Genomic DNA, 14,831 nt, shown 5'->3' on the forward strand with positions numbered 1-14,831 from the left:
TGATCTTTTTTTTTGTTTGTCAAATTAAATTTTATTTGATTCTAAAAAAACTTTCCTAATTAGTCGAAATTTCAATCCACAATAATACTCAACTAGAATGTATCATACTTGTTCATGTTCATATAAAAATTAAGACGAACATTTTAACTATTATCGTATAACTTAGACTAATTATCTTATTAAATTGATAATGATAAAAGTAATTTATTAAAGATATACTTAAGAAATATATTGGACACGAATTCCAAAGCCATTTATAATTGATTAATAATATATATATATATATATATATATATATATATATATATATATATATATATATACTTTTTTTTTTAATCGATCTTCAATTATTAATCTTTTTTATTTTATCCTATTTTGTAATTTTGACTCATTGTGAATAGATAGTCTCGTGAACCATCTCTTTCTTTTGTTTTGGATTGTCTTTTTTTTTTAAATTATTTATTTAAATTTAAACAAGAGGTTTTAGCTATATATATATATTTAAATGAAAATTAATCGTTTTCTAATTTTATATTATTAACAATTCTTCTTTTATAAAAGAAGATGTCAGATTCACTCATAAAGTTGTGACAAAAATAAGTCTTTCAATGTTTTTATGTATGATAAGTGTATAAACTTTTAATTCGATTTCTAAATTTTTAATTTCATATTTAGTAGTGTTTTATATGTTGATGTTTTTTTTAGAAAATCAAGAATATTTGTTTGTTAAAACGTAATATTTTAAAGATTACTCCGTGAAATTTCACTAATTTGAAAGCTAATTTAGAGTTGTATTAAAAATAATTATCTAATAAGATATGATTCTCGGTAAAGATAAAATGTAAAACAAAACAGCTAATAGAAGGTTGTTCTTCAATATCAAATTAAAGAGCTTATGATAATATCGGTTACCTTTTAGAAAAGAGATGGAATAAATAACAAAGTTGAATAAATTCACTAAAGTCAAGAGTTCAAATTTTCAAAACCATATAAAATTGGTAAAAAATAGACAAAATCAATAAATTATTATAAGACGTAGGAATCTCATTTGATATCAATATCGTTATCTCAATTTGACTAATATGTATAACAATAAATATTTTGAAGAAAAAAATATTTCTTTAAGTAATAAATTATGAATTTAAACAAACAAATCAACAATTAGTAGTGGAATGATAGATAATAGTGAAGATCGACCCAAAAATGTACATGAAAGTAAATATGTCATCGATAAGTCTAGGTCATATAAAGAGAATAGTGTCAAGAACAATATTTAATAGTAATTAGATTATTACCTAAGGAGTACATGTCTAACGTTAACATAAGTTGTGACCTTTGTGCGTCGATGTTTTGTAATCATATAGTAAGATTAAGACAATAACATAGTTGCAAAGTTGAAGATATTTATTATTACATAGTTTGTTGTCAATAAGATACAATATCAACGTATATTTCTTTAATTTCGCATCTCTTTGTAACCTTATTTATTTCGAAATGAAAGTTGAAGAAGTCAAAGTTTGAAATGGAATGAGGTGAAATTGAATAATCATAGTTGAAAGATAAAATATAGATTCCATTTTATTTTTCGTTGGAAATGAAAGCTTTGGACCATAGAAAAAGAAAATTTTGTATTAGTTCAAAACGTTCGAACGATTACAAATTTAGTGTGTGTATATATAATATGTGGAAACGGTAAAAAATGGCCAAATGACAAATGATTACAATTATTATAATAATTGTTATTAGCTTGTTTTGTATATATTATCAACCGTTTTACCCTTTACAATAATTCTCGTTAGGAGTGTTCATGGTTCAGTTTCAACTTAAAATTGCATCAAACCACACGTTTGTGTCAAACCGAATCAAAGCATCAAGTTCGATAAAATTTGCTTTTCTATTTTAAATTTCGAACAATCTCAGACCATCGAACCATCAAGTTCTATAAAATTTCCCTTTTTATTTTAGATATCAGTGGATCGTGAGTAACATATTTAATCGAGTTTTAGAATTAAAACCTTTACGGACATTTCTTTAAATTTCTTTAATGTTTTTAAAATGAAGTGGTTCAGTTGAGTTTTAAAATCAATTTAAAACATTAAACTGAACCGAACCACATAAGAAGCAATTTCAACATAACACAAACCGTATTGAACCGCGGTTTAGTCGGAGGTACACCCTCCCATAAGTCAAAGCTATAATTTATAATAAAGTTGGAGGAGGACACCAAAATAAAAACATTAAATTCAAGAGAGAATATATATAAATGAGATTTCATTTTCATTTAATTTACTTCATACTTTTGAGCTGCTTTCTAATCAATGTTCTCCACAATAATGGGATACAATACAAAACCTATATCCTCTTTTATATATATATATATATATATATATTAATTTTCATTCATTTTATTGCATGCATACAATTTTCCAACATTTACTCAAAAAATAGTTTAAATTTTATCCCATTGCAATTCCCTTTATAAAATTTTCATATTTTTATTATATGATTAATTTCAATCCTACAAATTAAAAGGAAAAAAAAAAAGTACACATTTTTATTACACATAAAGGTTTGAGTATTGATAAAGCATTTGGAGTAATGTATCAATAATTTACTTCACTCGTTTTCCCCCTTCTCTTCTTCACCTACTCTTCTCTTAATTATTTTTTGTAGCCCCATCTGTCATTCAACTTTATTCATAATAATATCATTGTTGCAACGATCTCGATTTATTCGAGTTATAAACATGAAGATATATATTGAATAAGTAGAAGAAGCAAGACTAACTATTCTAGAAATTTATGGATTTTCTTTGGTTAAGAAATTTGAAGATTCCTTTAGATATAAGAACAAACAAAAAGATGTTTAGATATTTAGAAGTAAATTAAGATCAATGTAGAGAGATCGTTGTGCTTGGGCTCGAAAGATATTGGATTGAAGTAGTCTTTCATTTGTGAACCGTACAAGTAAGGAAGCAATGCAAAGTAATTAAAGAGAGGAAGAAAAAAAGCAAAGGGAGTTTGAAAAAAACACTTTGAGTTAGAAAGTTTGTGAATGCCTTGACAGAGCAAAATAACATTCTCTTCATAGTGTTCATTTTTGTTCTTTCTCAATAAACGTTTTCTTTCTTTAAAGAGAATGATTGTTTCCCTTCCTTTTTTGATAATTACTTCGACAGAGGACACCTCATGGTTATTGTCAAACGATAATAAATTTTTCAAAAGAGTGATCAATCAACAAAGTTGTAAGTGATAAAATAGAGGGTTTCTTCCTTATAAGAAAGAGTTTGTTATTTCTTTAGTATAAAGAAATAATTTCTTTTATCTTAACCAATAGTTTTTACCTTAATTTATTTAGGAGATTTCCACTTACCTTATTATTCTTAATCTAATTTAGTTCCGATTTGATTAAAATCATTTTGTAATAGAATATATGTTGTTGGGTTTTAGGAATTATAGAACACGGGTTTATTATAACTCATATCACGATTGAAATTATTATAATAGTTCTACACATATTGTTTACTATTTCAAATTCAATCAGTTTGTACTCCTTTATGATTAGGGTCAATTTGAACTTTTACTAATTAGTACTAAATCAATCATAGTCGGTTCAATGTCAGTTTGGTCGAAACCAATTCTTGTCGACCAATGCGCATCCCTAAGCTAAACTACAAACTTATTTCATGGCTTCTTTGTGTGAACAAAACCTAAAATGAATGGACTAAAATATTTGACCTTTAATTTGTTGGTTAGGCATACATATATAGACTTTAACCCATTTAAGCCTCTATTCCATGGCAATCTTTACACAACATTGTTGAAATGTATCATTGCACAAATTGAGTTGAAAGGGGCTATTGATCACAATTAATAGCCCATGTGAATGAGATATTAATATATACTTTTTTCTCCTCAAACAAGATATGGATATCAATTGGGAAGAGCTTTATTTTAATAAGCAATTCATGACTCACAAACACATATAAATGAACAACACATAATATTAATGTATTTCAACATATATCCAAATAAGCAAGTCAATAAACCCTATTAATGAGATTTAAGTGTGGTATTTTAGATGATTCATAATTTCTTTTTATAAGAAAACATTAATTAATTAGTATTCTTAATTTAAAATAAGATTAAGCATGTGAAATAATTTACTTTTTTTTATTAAGTTAAACAATTCATAAATTTAACGTTAAAATATCTATTAAATTAAATTAGAAATGGATTAACTATTATAATTCAATCCCGATTGGGTCCAAATGCCACCTAAGTCTTATAACTCGAGTTTAATTGCTTTCTTATCCTATATCTAAACAAATTAAAATTTTCACAAATCTACTATAAAGAGAAAGAAAAAAAGTTTAAAAAATCACTAAGCTATGTAAGAACTAATTTAAGATTGAGAAATTGTAAAAACCACGTGAAAGGGGCATATCCTTCGATTTTTAAATCATAAAAATTTAATCCAAAATTTATGAAAGTGTTAAAATTAGACGTTGAAACATATGCGATTATAGAAATCACAACAATTATATAGAGATATAGTTGAATTTTTACCATTACAAAGGAACTAATTTATACTATAATTATGAGTTTGATGATCAAATTTTAACATTCATATAAACTAGATGGCTCAATTTTACCATCGTTGTTTTAATTCAAGTGCGGTGTTTGCCATTTACTCTTTAAGATTTATTCATATGAACTAAAATTTGAGATTTGAAACTATAACCGGTAGGTTTGAAATAAAACAAAATTGAATGTCGATCACAATATTATTCAACGGAATAAGAATATAACTCAACTCACATAAATTAAATAAATCCTAAAAATGTTTCTTTTTAATTTGTAATTTAATTTCAGAAAGAATTATTGTTGGCAAAGTACAGTAAATAGGCAACAAAATGGAAAAGTTGTTGGGTGCAAAGGAAAACGAAATAAAGAAGACAGCTTAAACGTACGCTCTAATGCTAACGTGCGCCAAAAGCTTTTCAATTACATAAGTACCCTCCTTCCCATATTTGGGCTTCATACCTTTAGCCCATAACTCTGGGCTGAGCTTTCCCTTTGGGCCTATACTATAACACTCTGGGCCTTATTGCCCTTGTTTCAATGACATGGTCAGCTTAAACAATTTGGCTTCACTTGGCTTGGCATGGCTTCCAACACATTAATATACACTGTGTGGATGACAATATATAAAAATATATGAAATAAAAGTAGTGTTTTAAGCTAAATTTTCAAAAACCACCAAGTTTTCAGAGAAGTTTGATTCGTGGAGTTGAACTTTGAGTTGATGTTGTGCTTGTATTGATTTGATACGGCGTGGTTCGATCTCTATAATTTGATCATTTGATTTTCTCTCGATTAAATAATTACACTTGATTTAAGGAAGTAGAGCACGTGATATTCTTGAAGTTGGAGTCTTGAAACAAAACTTGTATCTTTAAAGGCAGAGATGCTCGACTCCAAGAGTTAGAAGTAGCTCTTGGGATAATTAACTCATCTATTTATAGAGTTTTATAGTGGACTTTATGGACTTGAGCATGATTGGTCAATTGACATGACTCATGAACTCAACCCATGAATTTGAGTCATATTTAGCCTTCGGCTAAATTAGGATTTTTTATTTTCTCAATTGAACTTAACTTAAGTAAATAATATTTAATTGAACCAAAATAATTAACTTGATCAACTACTATAATGAAAACATGTAGTTTTATCAGAATTGACCAATTCTTTCATTTTAATTTGAGACAATGTCAGTTTTTTAATTAGTTTCAAATTCAACTCGAAATGATTATCGGTGGAAAAAGTTAGTTTATCTCTTTTTCATTATCAAACCTACAATTCAAAACATTATTTATAAAAATGAATTCACAGGTAAAAGAGTTACTCGTTGTAAATTTATTTTTAAAATAACCAAGTAGTTAATGATCAATCATGCCCGTTTTGAAATTTAAAAATTAAGTTCATAAATACCCTTTTCATCCTTTTCTTTTTTCTAAAAAAACTACAAATTATTATAAAAAAAATTAAAAAACTAAACTTAATTCTCGTTAAAATTAGAATATAATTGAAGTTAGATTTAGGATTTCTCTACCTCACATACACTAAAAAAAACCATTTTCAAAAACCAAACAATTACTAAATATATAATTCACAAACTCACATCTCTATAAAAACGACACATATCATATATGACGACACTACTTCTTTTAAAAGATAAAAGACAATAGAACAACATCAAGCAATAACTAAGCCAAAATATGAACCAAAGAGACCTATTTACAATATATAGACAAAGAAAAAAGAATAGAATTCTCTTGATTCTACGAAACTTCTCAAGTTATAACACCGACCCTTTTTCAATTATATATTTACAAAGCAGAAACTTCCAACGTTTCTAAATTTCCAAATTGTACTATGTTTACATAAAATATAAAATGACTTTATATTAAATATATCATAGAATTAGAAACAATATGAGATGTATACACTCTGTCCCAAACTTCAAAATCCCATCACATTAAAGTACATTAATTATTGGGAGTTTTATGTACGAGAAGATCTAAGGTTTTTTTTTTCACTAAAAAATATTATAAAGAAATAAAGAGTTTGTAAAATTATAAAAGAAAAGAAAAAAGCAAAAAAAGAGGTCATTTCTACCACTTTTTTTTTCCTTTCAAAAGTTTATTCTTGTCCTCTCTATTTCTTTATATATTCCTTCCACTATGATCTCCACTTTAGAAACTACCATTCATTTTCTCACCCCTATTAATTATTATCTTTTTACTTACATCCATATTAATATTAAATCTCACGTGCAAAACACAAAAACAAATTTAGGTCAACGATAATTGACACGACCTTTTATCCTTCAAATGTGATCATTGTTATATATTTTTAAAAAAACTAACATGAAAAATATGGTATTAATATTTAAAAAGTTATAGGTGCAAAAAAAGATAAATATCTATTTATTTATTTATTCAAGTAATCTTTTAGAAAAATTCAATCGATTTTATTGATATTTTATTGATATCTTTCATGTCTTAATTAAATGGTAAAATTTTGGCAGACTTCTTTTTATTATACTCTTCATAAAGTTTGGTGATAAGAATCTAGGTAAGAATTTATGTGCCCCTATGTATTATTATAATTAATTAGTTAAGTAAAGCTTAGCTTAGCTTATACCTTTTTTTTTTTTAATATTTAAAAATATATATATTATTGGGTTGATATTTTAAAGTGTTATATATTTGCATGAAATTGAGAAGTTCATCCAATAAAACCCATTTCTTCAAATTTTTTTAATCTATAAATTACAACATTTTCTTTTTTCCCCCTATAAATTACAATAGTTAGTGAGAATTGTATATAAGAGAGAGATTAATTGTTTTTGAAAATTTATTTTTAAAAAAATTATGATAAATTTGTTCTCTTTCTATTTATTTTAAAAAATAAATTAAGTTTGCTTCTTTTGTAATCCTCCTAACAACATTTAATTAGAAGTCTTGAATAAAATGGGGGAAAATGAAGGAAAAAAAAACATAGGGAATTAATTAATTCTATTGTTCTATATATATATATATATAACAAGGAAAAAGGGTACTAATATTATTCTCTTACCCTTAGCCCTTTTTTTTTTTTCACTTTGTTCTCCATTAATAATTTACATTTTTCTCATTAAGAAGTTCTTAAATTAGAATATAATCTTTTTATATATCCTTTTTCTTTTGAGCCACCTAATTAAATATACCTATTTACTTTTGAAAAATGTTTTTACTAATCTAAGTCAAACCTTGTAAAGAAAAAAAAAGTAATTTTAGATTTTTTTTTTAAAAAAAATTCAATCACAAATATTTTAAGATTATTGACAATGTATGGCTTAAAATAGTATTTTATATATATAGTTTTCAAATATGGTAGAAAATTTTAATTTTTATAATCGTTGCATAATGAGTTAATTAAATTCTCATTGCAAGTAGAATTATGAAACATAATATTAAGCAAAATTTGGAAATACATTGTATAAAGAAAAGAATATATACATATTAAACTAATAGTATTTTGTAAAATTCCTATAAGAATTATTATTTTTATATATTTCAAACTTTTTACCGTTTGAGTCTTCCAAACCGATAGAAATATAAATAAATTTTTATAAGCTATACTCTTTTTTCTTTCTTTTTAATTTCCTTTAGTTTTTAAAATTTAGCTATTAAAAAAATTATAGATTATATATCTAAAAATTTCTAGATTATATTTGAAGCTCATGTCTTAACTTAAATCAACTCAAACAATTTAAAGAGATATTAATTAATTAATATATAAGTTAAATGTTTGAATGTATCATTCAATAGATCTCATTCTTAAGAATATATATCATTCAAAGTTCAAACGTTACGTGTTCAAAGTATGTAAAAAATGAATAAATGAGAAGACTTCACCAATATTTATACTTTTACTTGTCAGTTGGGTTTTGGCGAATAACTTCCATATATATTCCTCTAAAATGGTATATTTATATATCAGTGTTAAGTAAAAAAAAAAGAAGCTAGAATCAAATTACATGAACCATTCCTCGTAGAAATTTCTATAATATAAAACATAACAATAACACGTGAATAACATATAAAACATTAGTCTTCAAATGTGTCAACACGAGCATAACTTTGACTTATATATTATAAAAAACAATAGTCTTTATAAAAAACACGATCGATCGAGTTATTTCTCTCACTGCCAACTAGGTATATATCATGTTTCGAATCTCATATTTTTATAACAAAATAACATAACACGTATGTTTAATAATATCAATTATCCAAACGTGTCAATACGAGCATAACTCAATTATTAACATAAAGTATAGACTTTTGAGAAGTGTTCGTCGAATTCGAGTAATTAGCTCTCAAATACAATTACACAGTACAGTAGTAATTAAAGAAAAGTAAGTAATATAAATGTAGGAAGAGAGACAGCAAAAAAGAAAAGGGAGACATAAAGTTATAGAAGACATTATTTGATGCCATAGATGATGGAGAAAAAAAGTAGGGAGGAAGGTTGCATGAAAATGAACCAACAAAATGAAGAAATGTGTTTATGCAAATTTGCAACTTTCAACTCTCTAGAGAATGACCAAAGTATACAAATTAAATATCCACTTTTTGAAAATAAAAAAATGAAATAAAATAATCCAATAAAGAGAATGAATAGCAATAAAGATGTTTTGTAATCATCACAAAGGTGACAAATTTCATGCAACTATTCATCTATATATATATGTGTATGTATATATATATATAATATTTTATATGAATGTGTTTTTTTTCTTTTTCTCTCTCTCTTTTTATTTCAATTCCTTTCATCTTCTCTTTTTCTTTTTTGTCACTTTTCTTTGGTGAAAGGGTCAATATTTATATCGGGTTCGGTCAGGGATCCGAAAAGGAAAATGGGTTTATTTGTGGTTTATCAATTCGGTCGGGTTATTTTTTAGAGACCCACGAGAAGAAATATATATGTATATATATATATAAGTATGAACTTTGACGTGGGTTTCAATTCAACAAGTTTGAAAGTTTTTTTTGAAGTACCAATGATGAGGGATATATGATGAATTTTGTGTTGGGTTTTTCGATCGAACTATCCGTGACCGTGGAGATTCGGGTTGTTAGGGTCGGGCCAAAACGATGAATACTTCATCCATTGATCTGTCTCTCGACCACTTGGCATGGATGATTCCTGTTGATCCAAAAACATAGACTTTCGTTAAACAAATATTCAGTGTTAGACAAAAAGTATACACATCAAATGATTCGTGTGAGAAAACATCACAAAATAATTCCAATGACCAATTTTAACCCATTGAAAAACTCACTCATTTTAATTTGTTAATATTTTTTTTATTCACCTTATAAACTTCTCATAATATTATTGTTTTACTAACACAACCAATACAAAAGAAAAAACACAAACTTTTAAGCAAACAATTGTTGGGTTGAGGATTCATCCTCATGCATAAATTATCGTTGAGCTTAAAATTCACTTTAAAAAATAAGAAAAACTTATAATAACGTAAAAAAGAAAAACATGCGACACTAGGAAGACTTTGTTTTCTATTCGTTCATATTTATATTTTCAAAGTGTTCAATTCTAGTCTATAACGACTATGTAGTAGATTACTATTGTTTTTTTTTTAAAATGTCTTATAAATATCGAAAACATAATACACATACTATATTATACTTTTGCATGAAAATTATTATTCTTATCTAACCAATTTAGTAAAGAATTAACTATAAGATGCTAAATTTAACATTATCGTAAATACAATAGACTAAAATGATAACATTTAACAAAATTAGATATATAAAAGTAAAACTTATAAATGATACTATATTTCTTTTTGTTTTTTTCCTTTAATTTTCTTTCGGTTCTTTCGAAACAAGCTTTGTCTTTCTAGGTTTTTGCATGTTCTATAAATAATGAAATAAAAAGAAAAAGGCAGTGGGGTTCATCAAATTCAGAGTCAATAAAGTAATAACTAAAGAAAAGAAAAGAAAAAAAAAGGACAAAATAATTATATTGTCATCTATTTAATTTACAACAACATTTTGATCTTTATGCTTCCACAAGCTAATGTTCTGAATCTAGTTTTTATACTCATTTTTTAACTCAAACATTTCAATGATATATTAACCTAATGTCTTCCTTCATAAAAATTGTAATTAACATCTATATCTTTAATAAAATCTTAAATTTAATTAGTCTCTCAAACTTATTATTTATTATAATTGAATAATAAAAAGTTTTTAAAAAATCAACTGTAACGAAACAAACAACAGAGATTGAAATTAAGATTTCTTAAAAGTAAAGAAACTATAAAATCAAAAGTTTAGAATGTATATGCACCTAACATAATTATTTATTAACTTAACAAAATTATTTTAAATAAAAAACTTTTGAAAATATTTACAAATATAACAAAATATATATCACAATCTATATATGTTAGATTATAATAAACTATGATAGGTTTTTATTAGTTTATTTTGGTTTGTCGCGGTTCATTTAGTGATATTTTGATTCATTTTACTGTAATTAAAAATAAATTCTTAAACTTTATCATTATTATTATTCAACCAATTTTAATAATAAAAGAGTTGGACCAATATTTCACATTTATGGATAGTAGAAAAATAAATAACTAGAATGCATTGATATGTACATCCCATTCTCTTTGCACACATAGAAACTAAACTAAAATATTTCAAGAAAAGTAAAGTTGCCACCTCGAGATATATAATGCATGTATCTAAGTTTTAAACTAAAGCACAGAGGTTAAAATGATATGTATATGTATATGTGTGTGTGTATATATATATATATATAGATAATTTATATATATTAATATTGTAATGGTAAAAAAGAAATAGTAGAAGTAATAATGATGTATATAGATAGAGAGACTCACAGGTTGGTGTTTGATGGAAGAAGAAGTGCAACCCATGATGAGTTCTTCCAAGCCTGATGCTGACCTTCCTCCCATTTTATGATGTTCACTTTCACCTTCTTCTTGCTGCTCCTGCTCCTGCCCATTTTAATACAGACATTTATCATTATCTTAATCATTATTATCATTATTATTATTCTTCTTTTTCTTTTTAATTCAATTAACTACAACCTAATCTAATTAATTAATTATATCTTAATTCCTTATTCATTTTGACAAGACACTTCCATGTCTTTTGTTGCCCCTTTTCTCCCCCCAGCCTAAACTTCTCTTCCTCCATTTCTCAACTCTTACTCAAACTCAATAACTCTAAATTAAATGTCTAGGTTTCAAAATGTATTACACTTTTGAGTTTAATTAGGTTGGTCCTATCAATTACATATTGATTGTTAATATCTATTAATTATTTTAAAATAATAATGAAGTGATGTATTATGATATTAATTTTAATAGAAAGAAAACAATATAGTAAAGAAACTTAATTAAATTATAAACTATTTTTAATCAATCAATAGGCATAGCATTATAGGTGAAAAGTGAATGTTTAGTGTGAAAAAGGAGACTAAAATTGAAGGAGTAATTGTATAACATTTAGAAAATAAATCCAAAATTTATAGATTAAGAAAGAATTAAATGATTTTATGATTAGTAAGGTTGAAATGTCCTTTTAAAAGATGAAGTTGACTACACAGAGAAATTCCCACACCCTTTATCTTTATAGTGTTTGTATATATTATTCTTTTTTAATCTTTCCACGTTAATAATGGAAAAAAGCTATTCAACAAATGAACCAACTTTCAAAGGTTTTAGTTTCAACAACAACTTCATTTATGACATTTTATCCCTTCTCCCTTTTCCATGTAACTGAAAATACCTTCCAAAATTCAATCTTTCTCGAGAAATGTACTCAAAACCCACCAAAAACAAAAACACACACCCACATGCAAAATATTATTCTATTTCAATAATCCTCTTTCTCGTATAAGACCATATATCCAAAATCAAATGTGTGTACCGTACCTGATGAAAGGGTTGATTTTGGAGGATGATCGGAGAGTGATGATGATGATACGAGTCGTGATCGAGAAGAAGAAGAGGAGGAGGTGAGATGACGATGCTGGAGATTTGATGAGTCGGATTTGTGACGTGGAAGGTTGTGGTTGGTAGATGATGGTTAACAACTGAATGATGATGATGGTCATCGTGGGCCACCACAAGCTGATGATGATGATGATGATGATGATGATGATCTAGAGTTGCTGCTCTTTGATGACGGTGGTCTCGCAACTCAAACTCACCGCTACCACCTCTTCCATCCTTTGAACCTATTTTCCTTTCTGTTGAACCCTCCTCCATCCCCACCTGTGTGTACCATCACAAAATTTCATCAACAGTTCAACTATATGTTTTAGTCTCATCTAATTATGTTATTATTTGCCTTAACAAGTTCTACTTGATTAATCAGCTAGAATATAACTTAGACTCGTTATCCAAAGTCACTATTTTGAGAATCCAAAATCATTTAATTTCAAATGAGCAGACGCATATTTTCAAGTGATTTTGATGTGAAAATGAATAACCTCATCAAATGTTGTTCTAAATGGGACAAACCCAAAATGGTCAGATTTGAGATGTTGAATATCCAACGAACTAAAGCTAGAAATTGAACATCCAACACCGGTTGTGGCCGCCGGAGACACGTCGTCAGCCTGAGTCATAGAAGAACAACTCCCTGTCGTCACAGCACTCGTCTCCCGTCGACTCAAATTTGAAACGTCGAAACTTCCCTCGGCAGCGGCCATACTTCTCTCCGACCAATTGCACTGCCTTGGCTGTGTTTGATAAAATATCTTAGAAACCACAAGCTCCCCTTCTTTCTCTTCCTCATGCTGACCCAAATGATATTGATGCATCACCCAGTTCGTCTTTTCTGGCTTCCTATTCTTCCCAAAATTTGTATAAAGAACCAATATTTTCTTACACCCTTTTTGCTTCCCATTCGCCATCACCGGCCTCGTCTTTCCCGTCTTATGCCACCGTGTCTCCCCACCTTGTAAATCGCACTCCGTTTGTATCTTCCTCCGCTTTCTCGTCCCCGTCGTATATGCCTTCGATGGCCTATGAAAGAAATGCCTACTCAATCCATCTCGAGTAACTCCTACACATAATCAAATCCACACAATGTGATTAACAGTTTCACAAACAGTACTACATGTCGTACAAAATGGGGTTTTGTTAAAAGAGGAAAAAAGAAATTAAAATCAAAGTTAGGTTGACTTAGGTGTAACAAGAAACTGTCTTTTTATATACCTGAAAACCTAACTACATTGAATAATGCAAAAAAAAAGAAAAAAGAAAAATTAACCTGGAAGTTTCTCAGGATGGGTATAACAAATTCCATCTTCTCCTTCTATTGTGGGAATAAATTCATCAATCAAAGGATGAGATTTCATATCTTTTGATTTAACTTTAGCTTCTAGATGTTCTATCAATTCTTGATCTGTTGGATCAAATTTCACTCCTGCTGGTAAACCTACCCAATCCTGCCAAAAATTACAAAAAGAAGAAGAAGAAGAAAAAACCCATTTTGTAATTAAATAGAAATTAAAGCCCTTTACAGTAAATATCCAAAAAATTTAAAGAAAGAAAAGAAAGAAAGAAAAAGAAAACAGTACCGGCCTTCCTTCAAGCTTATGTCCACAACCAGGACAGTGCTTAGATCCACACATCTGATGTTGTTCAAGCTTTGCATCTAATAAAGAATCCGATCCCCCGCCGCTTCCGCCACCGCTACCGCCGCTACCGATGACGGTTGGGTTAACAATTTTAGTATTATTATTTCTCATGATACCTCAATTACTTGAGCTGTGGTTTCCCAAATCCTATCATCCTAAGAGTACGACATCAGAACTCTTCCTAAGTTTTAAATCAATATAATATGATATAGTTTTTTGATCTTTTTCAAAAAGAGAAATTGATGAAGACGAAGAAGAAGAGGAGAGAAACTGAAAAAAGGGAACAAATATAATTTATTTAAATGAAAATGAAAAGAAATGGAAGAACTAAGAAGAAGGAGAGAAGATGATGAGGAAAAAAAGAAAAAGGAGGGTTTTGCTGTTAATTCAACATACAAATCCACCGACCCTTTATCTTCTCTATGTTCAAAATTTTCAACAAAAAAAAAAAAAATTAGACACAAAAAGATAGAAAGTAAGAAGAAATTAATTATGAAAAAAGGGGAAATAATAAATAAATAAATAAATGAATAAATAAATAAAATAAAGTTTCTCTCTCCTCCCTAT

The 14,831-nt window shown here is 27.3% G+C and overlaps 1 protein-coding gene across 1 annotated transcript; it reads right to left on the minus strand.

Moving 5' to 3' along the window:
* Nucleotides 1-9,023: 9,023 nt before the first annotated feature.
* Nucleotides 9,024-14,687, minus strand: LOC101216381 (NAC domain-containing protein 75). Its single transcript, XM_004135762.3, has 6 exons — nucleotides 14,205-14,687; nucleotides 13,895-14,072; nucleotides 13,110-13,687; nucleotides 12,550-12,891; nucleotides 11,491-11,607; nucleotides 9,024-9,758 (listed from the first exon to the last, which is right to left on the minus strand). Exons 1-6 carry the CDS (start codon nucleotides 14,373-14,375, stop codon nucleotides 9,660-9,662), a joined length of 1,485 nt encoding a protein of 494 aa, XP_004135810.2. The 5' UTR covers nucleotides 14,376-14,687; the 3' UTR covers nucleotides 9,024-9,659.
* Between the last annotated feature and the right edge of the window lie 144 nt (nucleotides 14,688-14,831).

Source organism: Cucumis sativus, chromosome 1, assembly GCF_000004075.3.
Source record: "Cucumis sativus cultivar 9930 chromosome 1, Cucumber_9930_V3, whole genome shotgun sequence".
NCBI lineage: Eukaryota > Viridiplantae > Streptophyta > Magnoliopsida > Cucurbitales > Cucurbitaceae > Cucumis > Cucumis sativus.

Coding starts and splice junctions, on each gene's coding strand:
- LOC101216381 (XM_004135762.3), bottom strand. CDS start 14,375: ATGAGAAATAATAATACTAAAATTGTTAACCCAACCGTCATCGGTAGC. Junction 12,892..13,109: donor TTAGAACAACATTTGATGAG/GTTATTCATTTT, acceptor TGGTACACACAG/GTGGGGATGGAGGAGGGTTC. Junction 11,608..12,549: donor AAAATCAACCCTTTCATCAG/GTACGGTACACA, acceptor TAAAATGGGCAG/GAGCAGGAGCAGCAAGAAGA.